The 25,328-nt window shown below is 40.8% G+C and overlaps 1 protein-coding gene across 1 annotated transcript in view; it reads right to left on the bottom strand.

The window, feature by feature from the left end:
- cttnbp2 (cortactin binding protein 2) overlaps positions 1 to 25,328 on the bottom strand; it is an 89,046-nt gene that overhangs the window by 3,321 nt on the left and 60,397 nt on the right. The window contains exons 7-21 of the mRNA XM_034587814.1: positions 23,283 to 23,436; positions 21,493 to 21,693; positions 20,711 to 20,828; positions 19,402 to 19,698; positions 12,627 to 12,722; positions 10,326 to 10,405; positions 8,601 to 8,687; positions 7,305 to 7,404; positions 5,785 to 5,961; positions 3,983 to 4,155; positions 3,326 to 3,504; positions 2,444 to 2,685; positions 2,150 to 2,341; positions 1,207 to 1,258; positions 855 to 954 (exon numbers count right to left, since the gene is read on the bottom strand). Coding sequence (XP_034443705.1) covers positions 855 to 954; positions 1,207 to 1,258; positions 2,150 to 2,341; positions 2,444 to 2,685; positions 3,326 to 3,504; positions 3,983 to 4,155; positions 5,785 to 5,961; positions 7,305 to 7,404; positions 8,601 to 8,687; positions 10,326 to 10,405; positions 12,627 to 12,722; positions 19,402 to 19,698; positions 20,711 to 20,828; positions 21,493 to 21,693; positions 23,283 to 23,436 — 2,248 coding nt within the window. The remainder of the gene's footprint in view (positions 1 to 854; positions 955 to 1,206; positions 1,259 to 2,149; positions 2,342 to 2,443; positions 2,686 to 3,325; positions 3,505 to 3,982; positions 4,156 to 5,784; positions 5,962 to 7,304; positions 7,405 to 8,600; positions 8,688 to 10,325; positions 10,406 to 12,626; positions 12,723 to 19,401; positions 19,699 to 20,710; positions 20,829 to 21,492; positions 21,694 to 23,282; positions 23,437 to 25,328) is intronic.

Here is a 25,328-nt window from a genome sequence, read left to right as displayed (position 1 = left end):
TCTGAACTATATGGTCTGTCTGAATTCGAGAGAATATTGTAAAATCTGTATCTTTATAAAATGTGCTATGTTATTATACGGAGTAAACACAACCTCAACTTATCATTAGGATCTTTTAAATTGATATTACAAACATTCACATCCAGCAGAGCAACATTGGTATTATTTGGAATCATGTCCAGCAATTCAGTGATCTTTTCTCTGCAGTGACGTCGGAGTAGTTGTGGTCAGCAGAGATAAACAACGAGCTGAGACTCACTCTGAGGCTCCGAGGGGAGCTGCAGGTCAACTGACTGCTGTAGCTCCTCAATTATTAGATCTTTGACATCAAATCATTACAACTTCACCTCTCTGTCGGGCACTTTAAGAAACCTTTGTTGTTTTAAAATAAAGTGAAACAGTAGAAATTATAGGTAAATAGGATATAGGGACATTCGTTGTATAAATAAAATTAATACAAATAAAAAAGGTTTATAGCTGAATCTAGTACTGTTCATTTTTATCAATAGCAGCATCACAACATGACAACTACAAATATGACGCAGAAATGTGTGTAGTCTGGTTTGAATACATGTGGTGTGTGTGTGTGTGCTCTTGTACAGCTGTCTTTGTGAGGACCAGTTTGATTCTACAACCTACGGAGTGAGGACCTTTTGACCGGTCCTCACTTTGTGCCCCCCCCTTTAATGGACTGTTTGGGGGTAAAGACTTGGTGTTAGGGTCAGAATTAGGTTCAGGTTAGGTTTAGGGTTCGGCATTTAGTTTGGATGGTTAGGGTAAGGGGCTAGGGAATGTATTATGCCAATGTCCTCACTAAGATAGCTGTACAAACGTGTGTGTGTGCGTGCGTGTACCTTGCTGATGTCTGGCTCGGACTTGCTGGAGCACATGGTCTGCAGCTCTCTGATCAAATCAGTCTCATCATCAGAGAAGACAGGCAGACCGACAGGTTCCCTGAAAACACACACACACTCTATCACATTATATTTGATCACAGTTATTTGATCACACTTCATTAGATAATGCTCATTAAAACAGTATGTTTGTTTATTCTGTTTGTTTATTTGACTGGAACAGACTCACACGTTTGATTGGCCAGACAAGTCTGCCCTCTGCTGGCTTACTTATTGTGTTACACTCCGACCACTACCACAGTTCCTACTGCTGCTGCTGCATTATATCAGAATACATAAACAAAATACAAACCTCTGGACTTTGCCGTTGGCGATGAAGCTGACGTCAGTGTTGGACAGTGACCCTGCAATCAAAAGAAATAAACAGCTTTAATTTATTTGATTGCATTACAATGTGGTCATTTGGAAGAGGCCATCGCTAAGACAAAGTTATCTAAGTGTTTTCAGTGGCATCATCATTCTTTATTAATATCAGAGTCCTGTATTGTTCCACAGGTGTTACAGTAGGCAGCCACAGATTATGTAGTAGAGCTTGTATTAGGGAACAGAGTACACTTGGCAAGTACTTTCTATACCTATATAGTATATTTAAAAGCAAGTTCTTACTTTCATTAAAATAGAAAAGTTAACGCGGTACTTTTACTTGAGTCCTTTTTTTAAATCCATTTATTTTACTTTTACTTAAGTTAAATGTTTAAGTACTTCCCTCACCACTGGATCTACTTATTTAAGGTTTAATTTAAACCTGCATTACGAGAAGTTATCATTGTTACAAAAAGCTTCTTTACCTCCTAAGGCCTTTCTCATGATTATTATTATCATTATTCTGTCTTCACTGTTAATGCTGCACTTTTGTTATGGTGTTGGTGGAATGACTTCAGTTTGTGTATCAGAACATTTCAGCACATTTTAATATACCATGATAGTTCATGTCCCTATAATTGTGATAGAACATTTTCACTGTTTCATCTCTGTCCATTACTGGTTTGATCTTCAATGTATTTTATAAGCTTCTAAGTCAAGCAAGACGTGATGTCATTTTTAAAGTCACAAGTATTATCTGTCAGATAAATGAAGTAGTCTGATGTAGTGGAGTAGAAGTAGAAAGTAGAATAATATGAAGATTCAAGGTGCAAATACTTGTACCTAATAATAATAATAATACAGTATTTGAGATCCTAACCCCTGAGCCTTGACGCAGCTTGTTATCACTGCAGGCGGAGCCGCCATCTTACCCTCTCTGAAGGAACCGCCACAGCTCCAGTTTAAGGCGGGGCCTCCCTTCTTGCGTGGGCTGGTGTTGGATCGTCTCAACTTGCTGCCGTCCCGTCCCTTTCTGCCTCCTCCACCACCGCTTCCTTTAAAGGAGCCGATGGTGGACAGAGGGAGGGTCCCACCCCGAAACTCCAGCAGGTATCTGTCAATTTCTGAGGAAGATGAAGGAAAGAAATGTACATCACTATCTTTTCCCCCCAGTCAGCTCTCTCTTTTGTGTTAATGAACACGTGAATGAACGTCTCCACACCCACCGTGTCGAGGCAGAGGGCAACCCAGGAGAACAGCTTTGTTGACCACGATGCTAAGAGCGGCTTTCACCACTGCCTGCTGCCCAGCAGTCAGCCCACAGTTGCTAGGAGACGGTCGCTGCGACACTGGTGAGGAAGAGGAGGTAGTGGTGGAGGAGGCGGAGGAACGCTTGGCTGTTACCCGGGAGATGATGGCTTCTTCCACGCGGGGGACGACCACGGCATTCCAGAGCCGAGCCAGCCACCTATAAACACACAGACACACTTGCAGTCAGACTTACACACAGTGTCCTGAGTGGTTCTCACTCGACACAGGTTGTGCTACACTGCATTCAATGTCATAGAGAAACACATTATTCTTAGATGGTGAGCTGAGCTGTCACATAAGATGAATAACCTGAAATTAATATTATTACATTTTTGTAGCAGTTTGTTACCAAGTGAAACCAGCCACAAACTGTTGCTCCTGTAAAATGAGGTGACTGTTTTGTGTTGTCAACTTGTGTTCTCTGTTCTGTCTAAATTAACAATTACAAGTTGGAGGCTGAACAGTTTTTCCACAGAGTCGCTCATAATTCCAGTTTAAACAACATGACATGAATGTGCTTGAAAGGGATAGTTCACTTATTTGTGCTTTATTTTACCCATTGAAGTTTAATGTGTGTCCAAATGCTCTCTTATATCTCAAGATAACATAATGTTTGACTATAAGGACCAGATAAATATTCACTGTGATAAGATCAGGGCATCATAAAGTAAATCTGAAACCCTGATATCAGAACATGTTTTCCTTTGGATTTGATATAAGCCAACACTGCAGAATTATATATCACAAGGACTGATTTAGGACAATCAGCCCACATATACACACAAATAAACACACACCTGACGACTGCCTGTGTGTTGTTAGGGACCACAGGGCAGGACAGGAAGAGCTGCGGGCCCAGCAAAGCCTCATGGGTCCCCAGGCGGGACAGACAGGCGTTGAGCTGCTGCCAAACCTGGCTCACCCACAGGACCGAGCGCTCCATGACACCGTCCGGTGTCCAAACACCAGTCCCCATCTAGGGGAGAGACGGAGACTTAAATGTTTTGCTTTTAGATTTTATCCTGAGGCTGCAACACTTCACTGAAGGGAAACAGTGAGAGAACAAAAGAGGAGGAACACTGTGGACGTGCTCGACAGTCGGAGTAATTAAACCTCGTCTGCCTGACGACTTGAAAGCAAACAGTTTGTTACGTATTCTGAGAAACTCTCTTGCCAATGATGCCAATGCTCCATCTCAGAGTTAAAGCACTCATTGGAAATACTGACTCAAACAGAGATGACTATTTCAGGCTCCATTCAGCAAATCATTATCTTTTATTCTGTTATTTTTTATGTTAATTTTCTATCTAAGAGATTTAAGACCTAATAGAGAAAAACATTGTTATTATCTCACAGATTCACAATTCAAAATGATTTTCTTGGCATTTATCAGCATTGAACACAATATGCATCACAAACAATGTAGCCAATTGCCTATAAAACTTGGGACTGACCTTCTGGAGCAGCTTCCTGCGAAGGTGCCTTCCCAGCAGGCCGTGCATCGGCTCCTGGTCCCAGCGAAGAGTCACCCAGCGGAAATGCTGCTGGAGGCGGAGCTCGGACCCCTGCAGCCGTGGCTTCGACAACGTGGCAATCAAGAAACTGTCTTCACAGAAATGGTGGGGACCTGAACGAGGACAAATATTGTAAAACTGGTTTTGGCCTTTGGCTGCATAACATGAGATTTTTTATATAATCAGTGAGAGGACAAAGACCAACCTTGTATATTTAGCAAATTATTTCTTTGGTTCTCCTGCTTCATTTTACAGCAAATATGATTTGAAATTTTACTGTGAAGCATTAAAATCACTATTCTTGTGGAAACTGCCTTCACATGACAATCCTTATCTTAGAGGACAGTATACTGAATTATAACTTTTGTAGAATATGGTAACATGAATGATGCATAAAGCCTCAGATTCAAACTGAGCAAAGCACTTTAGGATCCACATATCACTGCATCAGTGTAGCTATGTATCTTTGGCACAAAAGATCCCACTAAAGGTCTTATGTTCCCTGTTTTATAATATACCTACATTTCTACCAATGTATGTGCCTCTAACTTTGGTTTGAATGTGGTTCTTCTCATTCTGAGCAAAAAGAAAGCTAAACAGCAACCTTATTATAAAGGATCTGTGCTTACCTCTAATAAAGATCAGCTGTATTTCTCTATCTCTCCTCAGGTGAAATATATTTTTTCCTCTACAAATCATTAAGTTGTTCAGATAGACAATCTTAAAACTGCTACTACAGAGTTTCTGCTGATCATGAAAAGCCTTAAAACCATTGAAGATTGTTATCGGAGATTTCATTGACAGAAGATTGACATATTTACCTCTTGCCTGCTATTGGCCAGCAAGAGGTGGTTAGAAAATCTTTTTGTCTGATGGAACATGTTACACACCAACAGTGGGGCCGTTGCCACAGTAGATTGTGCTGCAGGAGTCGGAAACTGCTATTGTCTACCACTTATCCAGGTCCAGGCATCATTCATTGAGAGCGGAATTAATTCAATCTTTGGCAGTAACGAGGGTGCACATGCACAAAGGTCACGCTCACGTGCAACAGAAGTGACCGGGACACAGACCAAAAGAGTGAAAGATAAGTTCTTGCATAAGAGAAAGGATTCCATAGTTTTCCACAACTGCAGCTGAAACTACGTCTGCGAGGACGGTAAAAACGTTAGGGATCATAGTATGTGGTACCACGACAAACACCAAGTTAGTGATCTCTTATGATAATATGAGTGTAAAATTTATGATCATTATGAAACTGTGGTGGGACTTATTAGAACATGGCAGACCACCATAGTCTAGATAACTATGATAACTAATTGGAAACATTGAGACCTTGAATAAATCATTTAAGAAAAAAGTATTGTTATATGCTGCTGGTAAGTACATCATACTTTAAGCAATTTGACTCTGATTTAAACTTCATTTCATGCATCCTGCTGAAAAAGTTTTTGAACATTTCTGACTTTTGTGCCCGTTAGTGACTGGTGCCGAAAGCCACTGTCACCAATTCTCCCTGGCACTGTCGAATATTCATACAACACAATATTGAGGTTATGATTACACACACACACACACACACACACACACACACACACACACACACACACACACACACACACACACACACACACACACACACACACACACACACACACACACACACACACACACACACACACACACACACACACACACACACTTTGATCTGCATCTGTATCAGGCCCAGGCTGGAGTCGTACCAGTGTTCAGGAGCAGCGGTGCAGCAGAGCCCCTGTTGTCCAGACTGTGGCAGAGGTCTCCCAGCAGCCCTGTAAGGGATGAAGCCTTCTCCAGCCCCTCGAGGAGCACGACCACACAGCGACCAGCGTGACCAGGTGGAAGCCCCGCCCCCAAACCCACTGCCGGCACGAGGAAACCTGACACAGTTAGAGGAGAGGGAGGTATGAGAGATTTTAATTTAGACTTTGGTCATGCTGTTACAGCTGTGGATATACAGGAAGCTGTTTACCAATAAGAGTGATAGTGATGGTTAAATATTCCTTTAAATCCCCTGAACACAGAATCTCTAATCAAAAGTTTACTTTAACTGACATTGTTACGATCACCATTTTGTCAGAAATTTTAAAATTGCATCATTAACAAATATGTTCTGTATTCTCCCCAAATGTCCTTGTTGGCCACTCTAGAAAGCTGCTATCTCTGCATTTGTGGGACGTCTGTACCACTTGAGTGAGTTTTCTCCTCCACAGGTTTCAGCACCAGACTGTCACCACAACATCTGGACATGTTGCTGTTTCGGGAAAATAGACTGAGTTAGACCTAGCATTTTTATGATGAGCGCTGTGATTGTAAACTGAACATGCAGCAGTTCCCTCTCATGTGCACTCGAGGAACAATTAGAGCAGATGTTACATTGAGGATGGTAAAAACTTTATGGATGTTTTTTCCAACACTGTTTTGTCTGGTTAACTTTACATGATTAAAAAAAGACAGTAGCTGTCTGAGTACCTTTCTTATATTATGTTGTTTAGTATTGTTAGCTGCCTTTGACAAACACCATTCCCATGAAGTGTTACCATCCTAAATGTCACAGCTCAACAGAAAAGGGTAGCTCAGACCCGACGTCATGACTTTCTATAATTCACTCTTTGTACCTGCTTGTGTGGATTAGATGTGGGTCGACTACTGTCAGTAGTGTTTTCTATAGGGTCTTAAAAGTGTACAGCATTAAGCATTACTATATATGACTCTAGATGGACAGTTTGCAAAAGCTGTTGATAATTGTACTGTACAACATGTCATATCATTTGACTTTCACTGGTTATACATCCTAACATGTGGACAATGTAAATAGAACCATTGTCAAACAAGATTTATTATTAAATATCCTAAATCAAACTTGGAATTTAACGTAAATTTATCATCTGAGTCATTTCAGTACAGATGAAATTATTCACATGATCAAGTACTTTTGCATTCCTTTTAAATGTCATGACATTTAAAAACCACATTGTGTTTGCATACTGTAGAATCTCGGTGGAGTTTTCATGCCGACTCCTCCAGTAAAATTATTTTCATTATCGATGAAACTACTGGTTATTTTCTGCATTAATCAATATATCAAGAAAATGTCAACAATTAATCATTTCAGCTCTAAATGATGGTGTGCAAAAATTAACACAACTGAAAAGTCACATTGCTGCTGTTGCTGTGTGAAACCTGTAAATGCACTGCATGTGCAGTGTGTGTGTGTTATTACCACAGGTGATGAAAGCCTCCAGCAGCTGCTCTTTGGTCAGGCTTTCCTCCACCTCCACCCTCACCACGTCACAGCCGAGCCCCCCTGTCTCCTGCTTGGACTGGAAGACGGAAACAGAGAGGGGAGGGGAGGGTGGCGATGAGTGACGAGAGAGAGGCGAGGAGGGAGCGCGTTGTCATGGAAACAAAAGGAAATTTACTACTACTACTATGCGCAGAGAAAAATGGAGCAAGAGGAGAATTTGAATGAGCACAAAGGGCTTTTTTTTTTAATCACCAGCTAAGATCCAGCTGCTGATACAGTTTCTTATACTGTCACACAACAGTCACTTTATTAGGTACCCCTGGCTACAACTCATGCAGTATAATACAACAGTCCTGACATACATTTCTCTTTAAGAAGGATATCATGTTTTCTATATATAACGTTTCAACTGTATGTTCTTTTTGCAAGCTGCTGTTATACTGTACTGTGTAGGTTTTGTTACTCCATTCAAATCAATGAAGGTAGGCTGAACAGCAGACACGTGTCTTTACACAATGTAAAACAAGTAAACATCATGCAGCCTCTGAATTGATCATATTTTTGGGTCATTACTGGTTTCTACCACACCCCACATGTATTTTTAACATTTCATTTATATATTTTGTACTTGTACCATAGTAACACCTCAGACTAAGCACTGCAGTGAATCCATCGGCCTTTCATGAAAACACAACCACATCTACATCTGACAGTTTGTCAGGGTAAATGATGAAAGTGAAAATGTGTCGGGATGTGTTATTGGTTCATCACGTCTCCTGTGCTCCTCCCTGAGCTGTGGATACACTGTGCTGTAGCAGGACTGGACCAGTGGCTGACCTGCACCATGTTTCATCAGAGTGTGGTGATATTCAAAAAATTGTGCTTTGCTTTTTGCATGAAATTTCAGATCACACTGAGCAACAGCTCCAGATTCACTTCTGTCTAAAGGAGGGGGTCTATTTGCTTCTGAAATTGGGACGTCCATGTTGGATGTTCTTGGAAACACCTTCCAGAAATCAGCTTCTATAAATACTACAATGCGAGGTGAGAAAGGGGCTTAATGCAACTTGAGCTGTTTGGAGACATTTAGAGAAATATCCTTCTGCAGGACAGACAGAGGCAGCGTCAGCCCTGTGAGTCTGAGTCTGTTTAACAAAAGCTTCTGATAGTAACTTCCACCACATTCAGCTGACATGCATCTTTTTCTCTCATTTGCATCAGGGATGAATTATTCCCTTTAAAAGCTTGTGGATCAGTGTTTGTGGGACGCACCTTGATGCAGTGAGCCACCAGCCGGGCGACGTACTCCTGACAGCTGCCCTCCAGCCCGTGAAAGATGAGGTTTCCGTACTGTTCCACCTGGATACAGGAAGAGACACGGGTGGATGAATGCATGTGTTAATAGTTAGAATAAACAATGATAATGAAAAGCTCTAACTTCTTCAAACGTAATGAGCTGCTGTATTTGGAGGATAATTCATTGACTGCTGGTTTCTGGTTCAGCCAGGGTCTTTCTGTGTGGAGTTTGCATGTTCTTCCTGTGTCTGTGGGGGTTCTCCAGGTACTCCAGCTTCCTCCATAGTCCACAGACATACAGACTGAGGTTATAGGTTGACTTCAAATTGTCTGTAGGTGTGAATGTAAAGCTGCTTTCAGACATGCAGTGAGCTCTGGATAATCTCCTGACAATATCCTGAGGGGCTGTATGCGAGAAGGCACATGTCTCCTAAGTTTCTCCGGCCAGCCCGCTAGAAAAAAATCTGGATAATCTCCTGCTTTGTTCTCGCATAGGCTCACTCTGACATTATTCATGATTCACTGCGAAATAATGGGTGTGTTGATGATGTTTTTAACAAATATAAGATTGTACAAGAAGAAAACGCGCCTGTGTTGATGTGCTGGGAACAAAAACATGTGATCTCTGCATCTATGAACATCTATGAACATCTATGAGAGCAGAGTCTCCTGCTGCATATCTGAAAGGCAAACTCCTGAGAAACTCTGCACCTCATGTCTGGACACTTTCTGGTGCTCACGTCAGAAAACAGCTTAAGTGGACCAAATGTTAATGGTTGTTTGTCTCTATGTTGGCCACCTGTCCAGGGTATATAGCCCAGCTCTTGCCCAATGTCAGCTGGGATTGGCTCCAGCTCCACAAAAAACCCTTAAAGGATAAGGAGTATAGTTAATGGATGGTTATGTCGACTATGTAAGAAGAAATAAACCCCGAATTAGATTAATTTAACTGAAAATTGAATGTCTTAACTAGCAGTTGAACAGAGTGATGACATGATTAGCTCATCAATCGGTGAGTTTATAAAAAGAAATCAGCTGCAGGAATAGAAACTTTCCAAACATACATTGTTGTTAAATCTTCACCCGTTTATAGTCTGGCTAATAAAATACTAAGATCACACTAAACCATTTTAAGACATCTTGTTGGCAGCTTCACTAACTTGTCAAGTGCATTTGTCACCTTAAATGGAAATTATAAAATGGAATAAATGGAATAATGGATTCATTAACAACAGGGCAGCTGATGCACAGACTTGCTTTGCTCAGTCGCCTGCCACATATTTTCCAGTGAGATCAGACTCTCACATCAATGTGGATGAAAGCATCATCTTACAGTCATGAAACGTGGGACTGGAGCTCTGCTGGATGAAATTTCAGCTCTGAAAGCTCCGGTTCTGTTCACTGACTTTGTTTGCTTTCATGTTGCTCTTTGTAAATTTTAAATTTGACAAAATCTTTTTCTTGTTTCTCAGCCAGCAGGGGGCAGTGTAGCGGTTAGAAAATAGCACAGTAATCCTTCCCTCTCTGTGTCTCCTTTCATCTGTCTATCACTTCATCTCTCTCTCCCCCTCTTTCTTTTATCATTCTCTTGCTGCAGTCCTCTGGCATCCTCCACGTTTTTTCCAACATCTTACTCATCTAATCCCTCAATCCCTCACACTCCTTTGCTTGTGTGTTTGTATGAATGTGTGTGATTTATACCAGGCGGACGTAATTTTGCAGCAGCGGCAGGGGGAAGAGAGATTCCAGGGCCAATTCATCGAGACTGGACTCAGACAAACCTGTCAAACACACAGACACACAGAGAGATATAAATCCTCAGCTTTACAAGCTGGGTGTCATCAACTATAAGATGTTTCTAAGAAGGACACATACTCAGGTTCAAAGAACATGATATGCAACAGCTGCGAGCACATCCTCAGATGCTTCTTAGCAAACGGCTCAGAACAACAAAGAAAACATAAGCACTACATCGATAGAACAATTAATGAGCAGAGAATGAGCGGTCAGTGAGGTTATTTACACACTTAAAGCTTTATATCAATGAGTCGGATGAATTACAGCGATGAGAGGTTTTACTCTGCGTCCTGAAAACACACACACTTTCTTTTTTTTTTTACTTTTTAACATATTTCCCAGAGTATAATCCGGCATCAGGCATATTCAGGGGGCTGATATATATGATTGTGTGAAATTTGGTGCATCAGGACTGTCAGGCCTTGTCAAGGTAGTTGGTGTTTAATCGCATGGTTCTTTATGGTAGCCTGTCTGAGGGTGTCAAATTACATAGTTCATTTGAGGGAAATTAGAACAGATATGATTGGGGAGACAAAATGCCTGGATTTCATGGGTATAAATATTTTTTTCCCCCTCTATGATACTCAATTTAATTTCTTTTGAGACAACGATTACATGTATTTATTTTGGCTGCTGTATCTCTCGTGCATTGATTTTCATTAAGAGACAGTTAAACAGACACAGGGTGAAGACAATCACTGGCTCATCGCCAACACGGTGACGGTGTTCAGGAGAAGGACAGGCAGGTCGATGTGGACCTCTGAGTCAGGACATCACTCACACACACACACACACACACACACACACACACACACACACACACACACACACACACACACACACACACACACACACACACACACACACACACACACACACACACACACACACACACACGCTGTATGAAAGGTTCTGGGGGAAAATGGTCAGACACAGAGAGAAAATTAGTTTGAGATGAGGGCAGAGGTGAAGAAAGAGAAAGAGAGAAAATGGATTTATGATGGAGTGAAGAGAGGAGGAGGAGAGCGAGATGGAAGTTGGCTCACTCGGATTTTCATGCCGCCAAACTATTGTTTACTCTTTTTTTCTGGCTTACTGAGACAAGAAATAAAGAAATTCAAGGAACAGAGGCAACAACACAGCAGCAGCCGCAGCAGCAGACAGTAAGGAAGATTATTCCAATATCTGAAGAGCGAGACTGAAGGACGCTGAAGGCTGCTGCTGTGACTCATCTATTATCATCAACACAGCGATAAACGTCCAACCTTCCTCTGCTCACACTTATATCTTATTAAATCATGTAAAACTGACTGGCACTCAGTAGAGCGCACATCTCCAACAAGGCCAAAAATTATCGTGTGAATCTGTTTAAAATCCTATTTTTCATCAACAGAATAAATCTGATTTTTTTTTATTCCGAGATCTAAATATTTCATATAATAGATCATTACCTCGGTCAAGGAGGTTATGATTTCACTGCTGTATGTTAGCAGAACTCTGCACGCCCACCTTCACCTGAGACCTGCGCCCATTGGACGGTACTTTCTGTCAATCACTCAGTATCTAAACCCCAATCCATACCGTACTTTATCATCTATTTGACTCTAAATTTACTAAAAGAACATCATGATATATTAAAGAGGACTCGAAACTAGTGATCAAGACCATAAACTCTACATTAAATGTTTACTGATGTTTTAAATTAAGAGAGAAGTAGAGTCGTTTTCTCGTTTTCTTCTGGCTGTTCTGTGTAGGGACTTTCAGAATGTACTGTCTTGGGTATCATCAGATACAACAGTACCTGACCTCAGTCACACGTCCTCGGTACAATGACCCTGGTAACTCAGCTGACCTTCATCTGACTCCATCTCCACTTAAAACACTGAACATTACATAGTCATCTACATGTTTATGGTGATGCCTGAATATACAATGTTAATTTTCCCAGAGGAGAGAGCTGCTCTATGTCACCACTGATAACGTTGTCTTAATTTGATCAATAATGTATTGATTCAGATTTAGCTCAGATTAAGACGGATCAATAATATGTCAAAATACATTTTCTGTATAAACGTCCTGACTTGAATTTTGAAGATGCTGATTAACGACTTCTAAGACTACAAATGCATCCAAACTATGGCCAACAAGTGGCATTTGCTATCGGTGATGGCTTCTCTGATTCTGGTTCAGTTGTCAGTTTTGTACCTTTGAGGCGGACGGTGATGCACTGGCTCAGAGGCTTCCTGACCAGGTCCCAGGGGGATAAAGGCAGCTCCTGACCTGGCAGCCACTCAGTATCTCCTGGAAGAGCAAAGACAGAGACACAGACATGTCAGCATGGTGAGACTTCAGCACATCAACTGTACACACACTTGTTAAACAAAGCAGTGCTGCAGTCCACACGTAAGGTGGGGAACTCATGAACCAGCCCCTTAAACTTTCAGTCCTTTTGAAGACCATAATGTATGAAATATGAGACCTTTGTCAAGTACGACAGATATGAAGGAATATCAGAGTCCCAGAATAGTTTACACGTCCTTATAACTGAGTATAAGGTAAAGTAGCCAGGTGGAGAATTACCCTATATGCCATGTCATCTTACAAACTACAGGCAGAGACAGTATCTACAGCTGTACTGAAGTAGATTCTGACTGGGATCTTGTTTGTGGTTTTATTACAGCGTGCTAATATCTGGATCATTGAGAAAGAGCTACAACACAGAGACATTACAAACTGTGCATGATGCCAAAACATTTCACTTAAAAAGAAAAACTACTCTTAAAGCATGTAAAGTGGTGTTAAATGAACGTTAACATAATTAAGACCGAACTGAACATATTTAAGATCTAATACATAATATTTTTAACATATTTAAGACTTTTTAAGGCCCAAAATGCTGATTATTTACATTTTACAAGACCCCACAGAAACCCTGTATTAATATGGCATTAAACCCGTCTGCCAAATTATAATGTCCTGTCCAAGTCCTCATCTCCTACTTCAGTCTCAACACAGCCAACACTCGAGTCAGAGTCCAAGTCAAGTCACAAGTCCTGATTTTCAGAACTCGAGGCGAGAGTCATGGACTCAACTTGTACAACACTGGTTCAAAGGTCACACACACTTCACAACAAAGAGTATGAAACGCCAAAGGATGCATTCATACAGTATACATATAAAACAAAGTATATACATAAATGATATGCACGCCACCACAAATGATTATTAACCTGCATGTCTGAATGTTTAATGTAGAACAAGTCTGTAACAGTGTTTTTAATCATTTCACTGTCCACATGCTGTCAGAACTATAAATGGACTTATAAATGTTGTCTTTACATGTCTACCGCTGCCACAGCTGCATCTACTGAAGCATGTGGAGATTAAATGCTATAGACATAATATTTACACACACACACACACACACACACACACACACACACACACACACACACACACACACACACACACACACACACACACACACACACACACACACACACACACACACACACACACACACACACACACACACACACACACACACACACACAATAAATCTGCTCCTCAGTAGTATACAAGGCAGCATGACTGCTTCTCTTGTGGGATCTAATTAGAGAAAATGCACATCACATTAGGACATGATGATAATACTGGAAGAGGTGTACTGCAGATTTTAAAAATATTTCACAAACATTTTCTGAAAGAGCAGCTGCTTCTTTGCAATGTCACACCTACAACAGCAAACATATACATCTGAGTCTTTAGTTTGATGTTAACATTTTAACTCTTATTAGCCTCATTAGATAAGAGTTTTTTCTCTGTGGGGACCCTCTGGACTGGGCCACAAAACAATTCATGAATACAAGTAAAAAAAACATTGTTCATAAAATTTGTAGACTAACATGTCCTTCATTTGCTCATTATTTCTGAATGTCTTCAGATCATGATCAGGTTGAAAGAAACAATCAGCTATTGCCTGTCAGTCAAAGTGTTGTACAAAAAAATAATGGCCTCATGGTGATGATCTTAAAAATGTGCAGCTAAACTGGATGATTTACAGGTACAAATGCTTTTGGACAAAATAAACACAGCAGAGATTGGTGTCCAACAAGCAGCATTCACTAAACCCATTCTGACAGAGACAATGTTGCACAGACAAGTTGTATGTGAGACTTGAAGGCTGAGAGCTGAGAAGCTGAAACCTCAATCAGAAGGAGAATTAGTGAAAGAGCCTTGATGCTGCTGCAGAGCTTTTAAAACCAGACCAACTACAATTATTCTGAAGTGTCAGTTCGTCATCACAGAGCAGATGAGTGCAAGACCTCTCCAGTTTGTTTCTGGCCTGTGACGAAAGAGACATAACAAACTGCAGAGTTTGAGACCAGGGAGGAAGTATTGTCTGTAAAGCCAAAGGTGAGTGAGTTGTTCTGGCCAAAAAGTCTGACATCAGACACCTTGCTAGAGAGAAGCTCTTCAAGCCATCACATTAGAGAGGTTAATATGAAAAATGTGTTTATTAACTTAAAAAAAATATATAGTTTCTTTTATAGAAATAGCTTTTGATTTGATCCATGCAGGTCAAATTAAACAAGATGTTATGTTAATCTGGTTGTTTGAACGATGTTACAACTTTAGAATTAAAATGTAAAAAGTAACTGAAAACGTTTTTGACTTTGTCAGCTTTGTTCCGCAGACAGTAACACTGGGGAAATAGAAGAGGCCATTGGCAGCTCAGCTGAGGGTCTGAGGGTCCGGAGAGGCTCAAAGAAACATGACTTCAACCAGCAGTGTCGGAGAGGGGGGGGGCAGTTCTACACACAACAGGACTTTTCATTTTGATGGCTTTTTAAGTGCATCACATCCACTTTACCCGTGGCTCTGCTCATCTCTGCTATCTGCAGTGGTGGTGAAGACAACAACTCCCATAATCTCACGCTGTTTCACAACATCATCTAGGCCTGGTTATTGTTTTGATTGAGAGAGTCGAGCAGCTGAAGTTACACATTGTATGTTTCACTAATTTCACTCTACTGTAACAAGTGCAACATATGAGCAGCAGTAATGCTGCCAGAGGTTGTCGGCAGTTTTCTTACCAGAACCTGTGCCGTGCAGAAACTATTGATTATTTTCATACAAAATGGCAGAAAGTAGTGTAACGTATCTATCATAACAGAAAACAACAAATACTGAGACTGAGAATCTAAAAACAGCGAATATTAGGAATTTTTGCCTGATAAATGATTTAAACATTTAATCCATTTATTGTTCTGCTGTTCTCCCATTAGATCAATTATATTCATTAGCAATTAATCAGCTTGAATATTTTCTTTACTCTTGTGCTGGGACCAGGGACATTTTCTATAAACTTCTCAATTAACTATTTGTTCTCTCACAAAAAATTGACTACATAATCATTTTTTAGATTCATTTCTAGGCCGAGGATGTTAATTTGTTTGAATTGCCATCAGGGGACAATTAAAGTTGTTTTGAATGTTTATTTAACGTAACTATATTTTGGATATGTCGCAAAAAGAAATGACGAACGTAAACAATATCAGGATTGAAGGGGAACGTTTTGAAGCTTAGGGCTGGAATGAAACTTGTATTTAAACAAAACAGAAAGAAAATCAAATGTTGCCTGTAGATAATATGATAACATATGGTATAGTCTGATTTGGTATTGTTAAGTGAGATGCTGGTTTTTGTGTTGATTGTTTCTGTCTGTTGTTCTTGTTATACCTAATCTTTTCAGTACTAATATGTTTTATCACCTTTGTGTATGATGACCTATGTTGCATTGCAATATTGTCCATGCAGGACATATCTGTAAAATACGTTTTTAATCAATATGACTGGTTATTGGTTAAATAAAACTACTAAAATGGGGTTAAACACTAGATGAAACAAGAAATAACTAGAAGTGTTCATGCTGTCAAAAGGCTGCCATTAAACTGTGTGAATTCCAAACAGAGGTACAGTACTGAGCAACACACACAAATGAGAACGTGTAAAATCTGTGCAGACGTGCCGAGGCAAACGAGACATGCATGCAGACACAAAGCCAGACACCAAACAGTGTGGGTGTGTGTGTGTGTGTGTCTCTCTCTGCAGTTTGATCCCAGCTGACAGAGGACAGACATCTTCCCCTAAACAGGCATCTTCCGTCCCTTCATCCCCCATTTCTCCCCCGCCTTATCTCATCCATTATGCATTCCTCCTCTGCCAGTGCTCGCTTTCATCATCTTCCCAAAAAACACACACAAAACACGCCACTCGCTCCTTGTTGTATGCAAGGACAGTAACAGTGTGAGAGACCGTTAACGTGCGACAGCGAGATGTAATAACAGACACAGCACAGACAAACGCAGAGAGAGTGAAACGAGAAGCCACAGACATTTGAGGCAGAGGACATCGATTTCCTTTTTATCAGGGACTCTGGCAGCCCTGCAGTGCAACACACACGCACACGCACACACACACACACACACACACACACACACACACAACCTTAAAAATCACAACTACAAGCCTAAATCTAATCCTTACCCAAACCTAAACCTAATTCTAACCCTAACACTAAAACCAAGTCTTAACCCTCAAACAGCCCATTACAGGTGGGTCAGAAAGTGAGGACCAGACCAAATGTCCTCACTGTCCAGAAATGTCCTCACAAAGACATCTGTACAAGTACACAGACACACAGGTGTAACTCGAACCTAAACCAACCGCACAGTGACGACATCTGATCATCAGGAAAACACAAGCAACATATACACTCACACAAGTTCCAACAGATGAATATTTCATAGGTTCAAAGAAGAGTGTGTGTGACATCAGCAGCACCCATGGGTGGATTACTGACCAGACCTTCCATGCACAGGGGCCCGAGGACTTAGAGGGGCCCCTGAGTATCTGCTGATCAAGTATTTGTTTTTTTCTTATTTTCTTTAACTGCACAGCAAACTGTAGTAAGAGCAAGATTTCATTGGAATACAGAGTATATGTACTGCAGTGCTGTGTTTTCTATTAGCAGTCGCTTTTCATTTTCACAAAGAACTTCACACTTCAGTGACTTTTTTCAGCAGTGCCACCTGAGAATATGCTTCACCTACAAAAAGCCACAAAATGAGACACGACACAACTATAATGAGACGCAAGATCATACAAAGAGATGGAACACACAGAGTGACAGGTGACCACAATGACACGCAAAATGACGAAGAACAACTTGAAAGTGACGTGAACGTCTGTGGCTCAGGAGGTAGAGCAGGTCGTCCTCTAACCACTGTCCAGTGTGTCCTTGGGCAAGACACTGACCCTAAATTGCCCTTAATGGTTTTTCCATCAGTGTGAATGATGTGTGATAGAGAAGCACTGTATGAATGTGTGTGTGAATGGGTGAATGTGACTTGTAGTGTAAAAGCGATTTGAGTGGATAAGACTAGAAAAATGCTACATAAATGTGATCCGTTCACCATTTTTTTTTAACCTCAAACGACAAAATTACCGCTAAGAGATGATGAACAACTGCAGAACTACACAAGATGGAAAAACAAATAACCGAAGTGAAACTCGAAACTGACGTCCTACATACGACACCCGTCACGGTTTTACTTGTAGGACTTTCCGGCGTGACTGCTGACTAATGCTCCGACTAATGCTACATCTTCACTGCTCTAAAAACAGCGCTTGCCAGTGGCAGCACACCGCAGCTGCTGTTTTCGAAGAAGACATGATTTCCAGGAAAAGGAAATTGCAGTTTTATCTTAGTGAAACTAATATACTTTGAAGACGTGGTACCCCATGCGTATGTTTGCATACTTGCTATCGCCTGACCCTGCATTTTCAGCAGGATCTCAGGCATTTCTGTTGCTGGTATCGGTACATTATCGGGCATCGGTACATCTTTTTATTTGATTATGGGGAACTGAGCATGAATGGTGACATGGTCTCTCAGTGGCCTGTTGTAGAGAGGTAGTTCACTTCATTTCAGAAAATATTCTATTTATAAGTTGTTTCACTCACAATTATCACATGTAAATGATGTGAATTCTGCCAACTTAGAATTCATGTTAGCAAGACAATAATAAGTTCACTAAGCTACAACAATGCAGAAATATCAGAACACTGCAACATTGAACTATTTCTCCATATACCAGTGAACATGTATTTTGTCTAATCTCTAATGAAAGGCCAGATATCGCTGACATTACCTTGGTCTCTACTTAACAGCTAGTATGACACCTTATGGTTGTTGTTACCTCAGCAGAAACAATGTTCAGATCCAGAAAACAACAAAGGTTTAGTATAAACAACATCAATCACATGTCATTTTCAAAAACAGCAGAAAAAAATTAGCTATTTTATTTTGACAACACATCGACACACTGCTTACAACCACTGTTAATGCAGAGCTGTGGACCTCCAATATGGCCACTGCAGGCTTCCTTACATGACCTTCAATCAGCCACTATGTGCTATCAATTTAAAAAGACAACACAATACAAGCACAGACGCTGGCAACATAAACCTGGAGTTAAACAGAGTGAGGGACAACAAGAGGAAACTCTGCCAACATGCTTCACCTTATCCTCCTCTGACACATTCAGGTGCACTGGACTGTAACTGAGTTACATGAAAAGACTCAAGAGTAAAGAGTAAAGAGCAGCGGCTTAAACATAAAGACAAAGAAAACATGGGCTGTTCCAACGTAAAGCGCTGCCATTTGTCTCTTCTGTCCACTGTGAGGTAACCGCTCAACAAGATGGACGAGAGGAAAAAGAGGGAAGGATGGAAGAAGAAAGGTGGGGGCTAAAACGGTATGTAGGAAAGGAAGGACATAAATGAAAAAGAAAATATAATAAGACAGCAAGGATGTAAAGACAGAGGGATTGAGTGTATCAAGGGAGGATACAAGTGAAGAAAAAAGGAACAGATTAAAAAAATAAGGAAGCAGGAAAAAAAAACGTTTCCTCACCAATAAGGATGGAGGCGATACTGGTGGGGCCGAGGCCGAGCGGGGGGCGTTGCACCTGCGCCTCCTCCCTCGTCGTTTGAGAATCTCCGCAGAGGATGTTGAGGTGCAAGGTGAAGGCGTGGCTGAGGGCGGAGCCAAGCTGGGCCCAGCACATGGACCGGTCCACTGACACTCGGCACAGCACCAACTGGCTGCCGGGGCCCCACTTTGTCTCCTCCTCCAGGGCCTCCACAGGACACATGGACCCCGCTCCTCCTCCACCCGAACACTGGAGACGCACCAGCACACGGTACGAGTCTGCAGGAACAGGGGATGGAGGGAAAAGAGGAAGAGAAGGTCATTAGTGTGTAAATAGTGTCATAGGAATTTAAATTAATTTTATTATTTAAGTTGGTGATTCTTGTAAGTCTGGGGCCAATCAAGGGTTTTTTCTCAAAGGGTCAGTTAAGGCAGTGATGGGAAAAAGGCAAAAAAATTATAAACTGTGTGAACATGGAGTTATTTAAGTAGGACCAGTAACAGTTGTGTCGATGAATCTCTGCTGTCATGAATCCATTTTAAGTCAAAAATGTTACAATAATCTACAGAATTCTAATTTGTTTCAATTGATGATTTAAAATTGAAGTAAAAAGTTATAATATTCTGAAATTGGTTTTAACTCAGATGTTTATTAATTTTGAATATTTTACTTGCTCCTTTCATCCTGTGAACCATCTTTACATAATAAAAATAAAGCCGATATAAAAGTTACATACATGTATCCAAGTTAAACACATGAGCAGCAGTTTTGGTCATGCACAGGCAAAGTTTTATGAAATGTATAAACCATCGATATAATAATGAAGCTAAATTAGTGCATTATTAAACATGTTTACTGTATCTTCAACAGGAAAACACAAGACTCGACCAGTGCTTCAGTGAACATGTGCACATCTTTTTAAGGGAAATAGGAAATAAAAGTACAGATGATTGACAGGTTACACATCACTGAAATATTCTACATTCCCCAATTTGGATAAAAGCGTCAGCTAAAGGAAATGTAATTTATATTGGGGACGTTGTCAATATAACCTCGGCTGAGAGGCATTGTGATCTCAACATGTTGACATCCATCTTTGTTTTAACACCTGTCTGAGAATCTGATTCTAAGTGTTGAACTTCACTCAGCAAGTGGTTCCCAAATCAGAGTAAAATTATATCATAACCAGTAAGAATGACCTCAAATGTATAGTTTTTAAACAACAGAACTCATCTTTAAGGCACTAAACTCATGTGCAAACACACACACACCCACACAGCAGCCACTCACGGAGGTTTTCAAGCAGATCTTTGCAGTCATCAGTCGCCACGTCATGAATGGTGCGATTACACTCATCTCTCCTCTCGATGTCCTGTTCACTGTGGCTGCACAGCACCTCCAGACACTCCTACACACACATAGATAACAATGCAGGAACAAGACAAAACTTTCTTTAGTGTTGTCATGTGTGAATAATAAACACAGGCTTAACAAAGGGTGTGTAACTACATGTGTTTTGAAGTCACGTATCAATGAGTGGTGCTCATTTATATTCCAGTCAGAGGCTCAGTCTAGTCTAGCCTGGTGTCTCCTGCATTCTTTTAAGCTGAGCGAGACGTTTGCAGCCAGCAAGGTCAGTCGCCCCATTAGCTCACCACCATGGAGACTGATGGCTGGATGTTTGTGTACGAAAGATCAGATCAAGTATGATGTGAAGTGTTGCAAGAGTCTCTGTACTGCACATTAATACAGAATAATGTACACATCTTAACAATAGAGAATATTCTGCTGAATAGCAGTGGAATAACAGTGAATGTAATAAAGTAAATCTGCAAACCTGCTTTTTAATATATAAAGTTATTTTGACTAGTGTTGGAGAGAAAGTGCGTATTTACTAATCCTGCAGTCAGGGTCATAGCTTCATTTAGAGTTGACTCTCCATGCATTATTCTGTCTTTTGGTGAGAACAGTGCATTTATCATCAAAGTTAATACAAGTTATGCACAGTGTCTTACTGTGGTTACAACCCTCCGACATACAGTGAACATAATTAGTTCATTCACTGTTATCACCTTGAGGCCCAGGGCAGCGGCCATGTGTGCAGCCGTCCATCCGTCACTGTTGGCCTGGTTCAGCAGGGCAGCAGGCAGTGCCAGGGTGCCGGAGGGGTCAGGGGTCACAGTGGGGTCACCCTGAGGCGGGTGGCAGAGGAGGAGACGCAGCGTGTCCACGTGTCCGGAGCGCACCGCCGCGTGAAGAGCCGTGCAGCCGTCCTGCAGGGAGACGAAGGAAAGTATAAATCTTACTGATATGAATATAACATCTGACTGAAGTCAACTCTTTCCCATTACAGATATTTTACAGCTTCATGTTCTAATGAAGGTGTCACAAATCGTAATGTTTATTGGGTATTATTTTCTTCATGAATACATTATTTAATGTCAGAAAAACGTGAAGCAGAATTACCACCTCACTGACCAGATTCACATAATATATGTAGATAATATATGTAGTCAAGACTTTTAAGGAATCTAACATAAGTTTATTTTATCATAATATGCATTTGAATTCCTTCTCTTGATACCTTCTTAAAACACCATGATCAAGTTCCCTCTTCCACCACATGAGACTAACGTCTGTGCTTAGATAATTAATTATCAGGTTACTGTGTATAACTCTGAATCAACTTTCCCAGGAAGCTGACCTGCGAGAAGACTTTCCAATGAAACAAGTAATCATTTGGTCTGTGCATGCTGGTCAACCTAATAATGAAAATGCCCTTCACTGTTTACCAGAGCTCAAACTGACATATTTACATGATTTATTTATTTTTTCACTGTGAGAGGACAAAAAGAAAAACTGAATATTCACTTTTAAAGAGGTGGAACCAGTAGATTTAAGGAGTCTTTACTTACGGAGTAACAATTAACAGATTAGTAGGTGATTGTTGCTGACTATCAATCCGCCAGTCAAATAATAAAGAAAATGATTCAGCTCTAGTTTATGCATATTTGAGCCAATGTAATGGTTCATATAGTGTAAGTCTTAGTTTTCAGTTAATAATGAAAAACGCAGAGCGTTTAAAATAACTTAATCTCAGTTTGTCTCCACTCATACAGAAGTTGTGTTTGCTGCTGTAAAAGGAAACGGATCACCTGCACTTTACATTACAAAAAAACAATAACTGAACAGCACTGCACATTCAGACTGTACTTATTTAACCTAGTACAGAACACCTCCTCCACATTAAATCATTACATTTGACCCTCCACACTGGCCAACGTCTAAAAATACGGCTGTGCTGAAGAGGTCAGACATGCTATACAGAGTCTGGCAGCTCTCGGGCTCAGCAGGGGAACCAGGCTAAATCTAGAACAAAGCAGGTAACTAAATATAGGGGGCTCATCACACGCTGCCGCCACAATTAATAGCCCCCTATGGTTACCATGGAGACCCAGGAAGCCCATACATCAATGAGCTCGCACCAATCAGACAGAGGAGCCCCAGAGAATAGTTGAATCCTTTAAGTGAAGCAAGGTAAGTTTGAAACGAAGAGAAGCAATGTGAGAAACTGCAGAGTGAATGAGGAATGAAGACGATGATTTTGACGAGGAAATTGTGCCATTTACTTGGATTAATAATGATTATAGTCATTCATTCTTATAAGAATCCAAGGAATTTCAGTTAGTTTTCATTAATTATTTTGTCTTAAACATTGATAGAAGCATTTTTTGGACAATATGACAGACAACATAAAGAGTCACCAACATATTGTAATAAGTCAATAAAATGTGTCTCCTGATGTTTATATCACCTGCTGTACTGTATGTGACAAATGACCTGTATGGCAGAGCAGACTCACCGTGGTGGTAAGCGAGCGATCGGCTCCGGCACACAGCAGGACCTGGACGCAGACTAGCTGTCCTGCCTCACAGGCCAGAAAGAGGGGGGTCTGCCCCCCCTCCGCCGCCGCCACATCCACAGCAGCTCCTGCAGCCAGCAGCGCCTCTGCACAGCTGGAGGGAGGAAGGCAAGGTTAGCAACACATGTTGCTTAAAAACTAATTTTAGGACAAAAATAAATCTGATTGACAAGAGCTGTGACACTGTTGACACAAAAAAAGTTGGTAAACAAGTAAAGGCGGCTGTGGCTGAGAGGTAGAGCGGTCGTCCACCAACCAGAAGGTTGTCGATCCCCAGTCTTGCTGTGCTGCTAATTGATGCACTGTATGAATGTGTGTGTGAATGGCAAACTGTAATGTAAAGCGCTCAAGACTAGAAAAGTCCAATATAAATACAAACCATTTACCATGTGTACCAAGGTAAAATATATATAAATACAGCTTTACAGATACAAAATTAATCCATCTATACAAGACGAGGACAAGCTTAGAGACACATGTTCACTTGTTAATAATACTTGTTAACTTTGTATTTTCACTCATTGCTACATCTGCTTTGACAGGTTATTATATGACACTGTAAACATTTAAATGTGTCTTTTTACTTTTTATTTTACTGAATTCAAAGAATAGACTAATATTACAATACAGATGAAGATAAAAAACTATGATTAATCTCACATGTACCGGTATCAGTTGACATGTTGCAAAGAAGAATACAAAATCCCCCATTTGGGATTATTTTAGCATTAAATCAGAGGCAAAAGGCAAGATGAAGGACCTAAATGAGGTAATCGGAGTTTACAGATGTGTCTGATGACACTGTGTGTGTGTGTTGATGTGTTTCTGCGTGTCAGAGAGATAGAGGGAGGGAAAACGAGGGAGCGAAGTCAAGATGGCAGCCTTAATGAACATGTGCAGCTATATAGAAAGATTCAGATTATGTGGTCATGTTGATAATGTGGCTACAAACAAATCGACATATGGTCACTGAGAAATATAAAATTACGTTTAAACTGTAGCGGGTAAGAGACATCAGTTGAGTTGGTGTATGCGTGAGTGGGCGAGAGAGAGAAAAAGTGAGCGAGTGGAGTCAGAATAGACTGAATGAATTAATGTATTAATATCATAATATATAATAATTGTAGGTTGTTAGGTTAATTATTTATAGAGTTGAATAAATTATTTAAAAGGCAGACCATTATATTAGCAAAATAAAATGACAAATTGCCCAAAGAAAACAAAACAGACGATGGAATCAGCAAATAGACAAAATACAATATATACATCCAACCCTAATCAGCACACATACACATGTTTTATACATACACACACCTGTACTCTATATGCAAATATGCACACCAAGAGATGGGGGAATATGGGCACTGAATACTCATACACACACATTAAAGATTATGCCACCTGTTCAGAAACAAGGACCGACATCAATCAGCTCCACCAGCAGTGAAGCAGAGACGAATGCAGCTCCGATCATGTGAGGAAAACTGAGTCACGACCACTGAAGAACCAGTGAACCTCATAAAACTCTGTGTGTGTGTGTGTGTGTGTGTGTGTGTGTGTGTGTGTGTGTGTGTGTGTGTGTGTGTGTGTGTGTGTGTGTGTGTGTGTGTGTGTGTGTGTGTATCGGCATGCCTTTGGATACCCCCCCTCTATAAATAACTGTGATCAGATATTACAACACTGCACATTCCCCAGCTGGTCCTGGGTATCTTGTTGTTTGGCAAGCACAGACACACACACGTCTCTCTATAGCTGTGAGGAGACTCATTGACATGCATTCCCTAGCCCCTTACCCTAAACATCACAACTAAATGCATAATCCTAACCTAAATTTAAACCCAAAATGATGGTATAGAACCAAAATTGGCCCTCATAACCACACACACACACACACACACACACACACACACACACACACACACACACACACACACACACACACACACACACACACACACACACACACACACACACACACACACACAC

This window comes from Hippoglossus hippoglossus, chromosome 6 (assembly GCF_009819705.1).
Source record: "Hippoglossus hippoglossus isolate fHipHip1 chromosome 6, fHipHip1.pri, whole genome shotgun sequence".
NCBI classification, from domain to species: Eukaryota; Metazoa; Chordata; class Actinopteri; order Pleuronectiformes; family Pleuronectidae; genus Hippoglossus; species Hippoglossus hippoglossus.
Note: the sequence above shows the minus strand (reverse complement) of the source record. Positions and strands in the feature narration are given on the sequence as shown.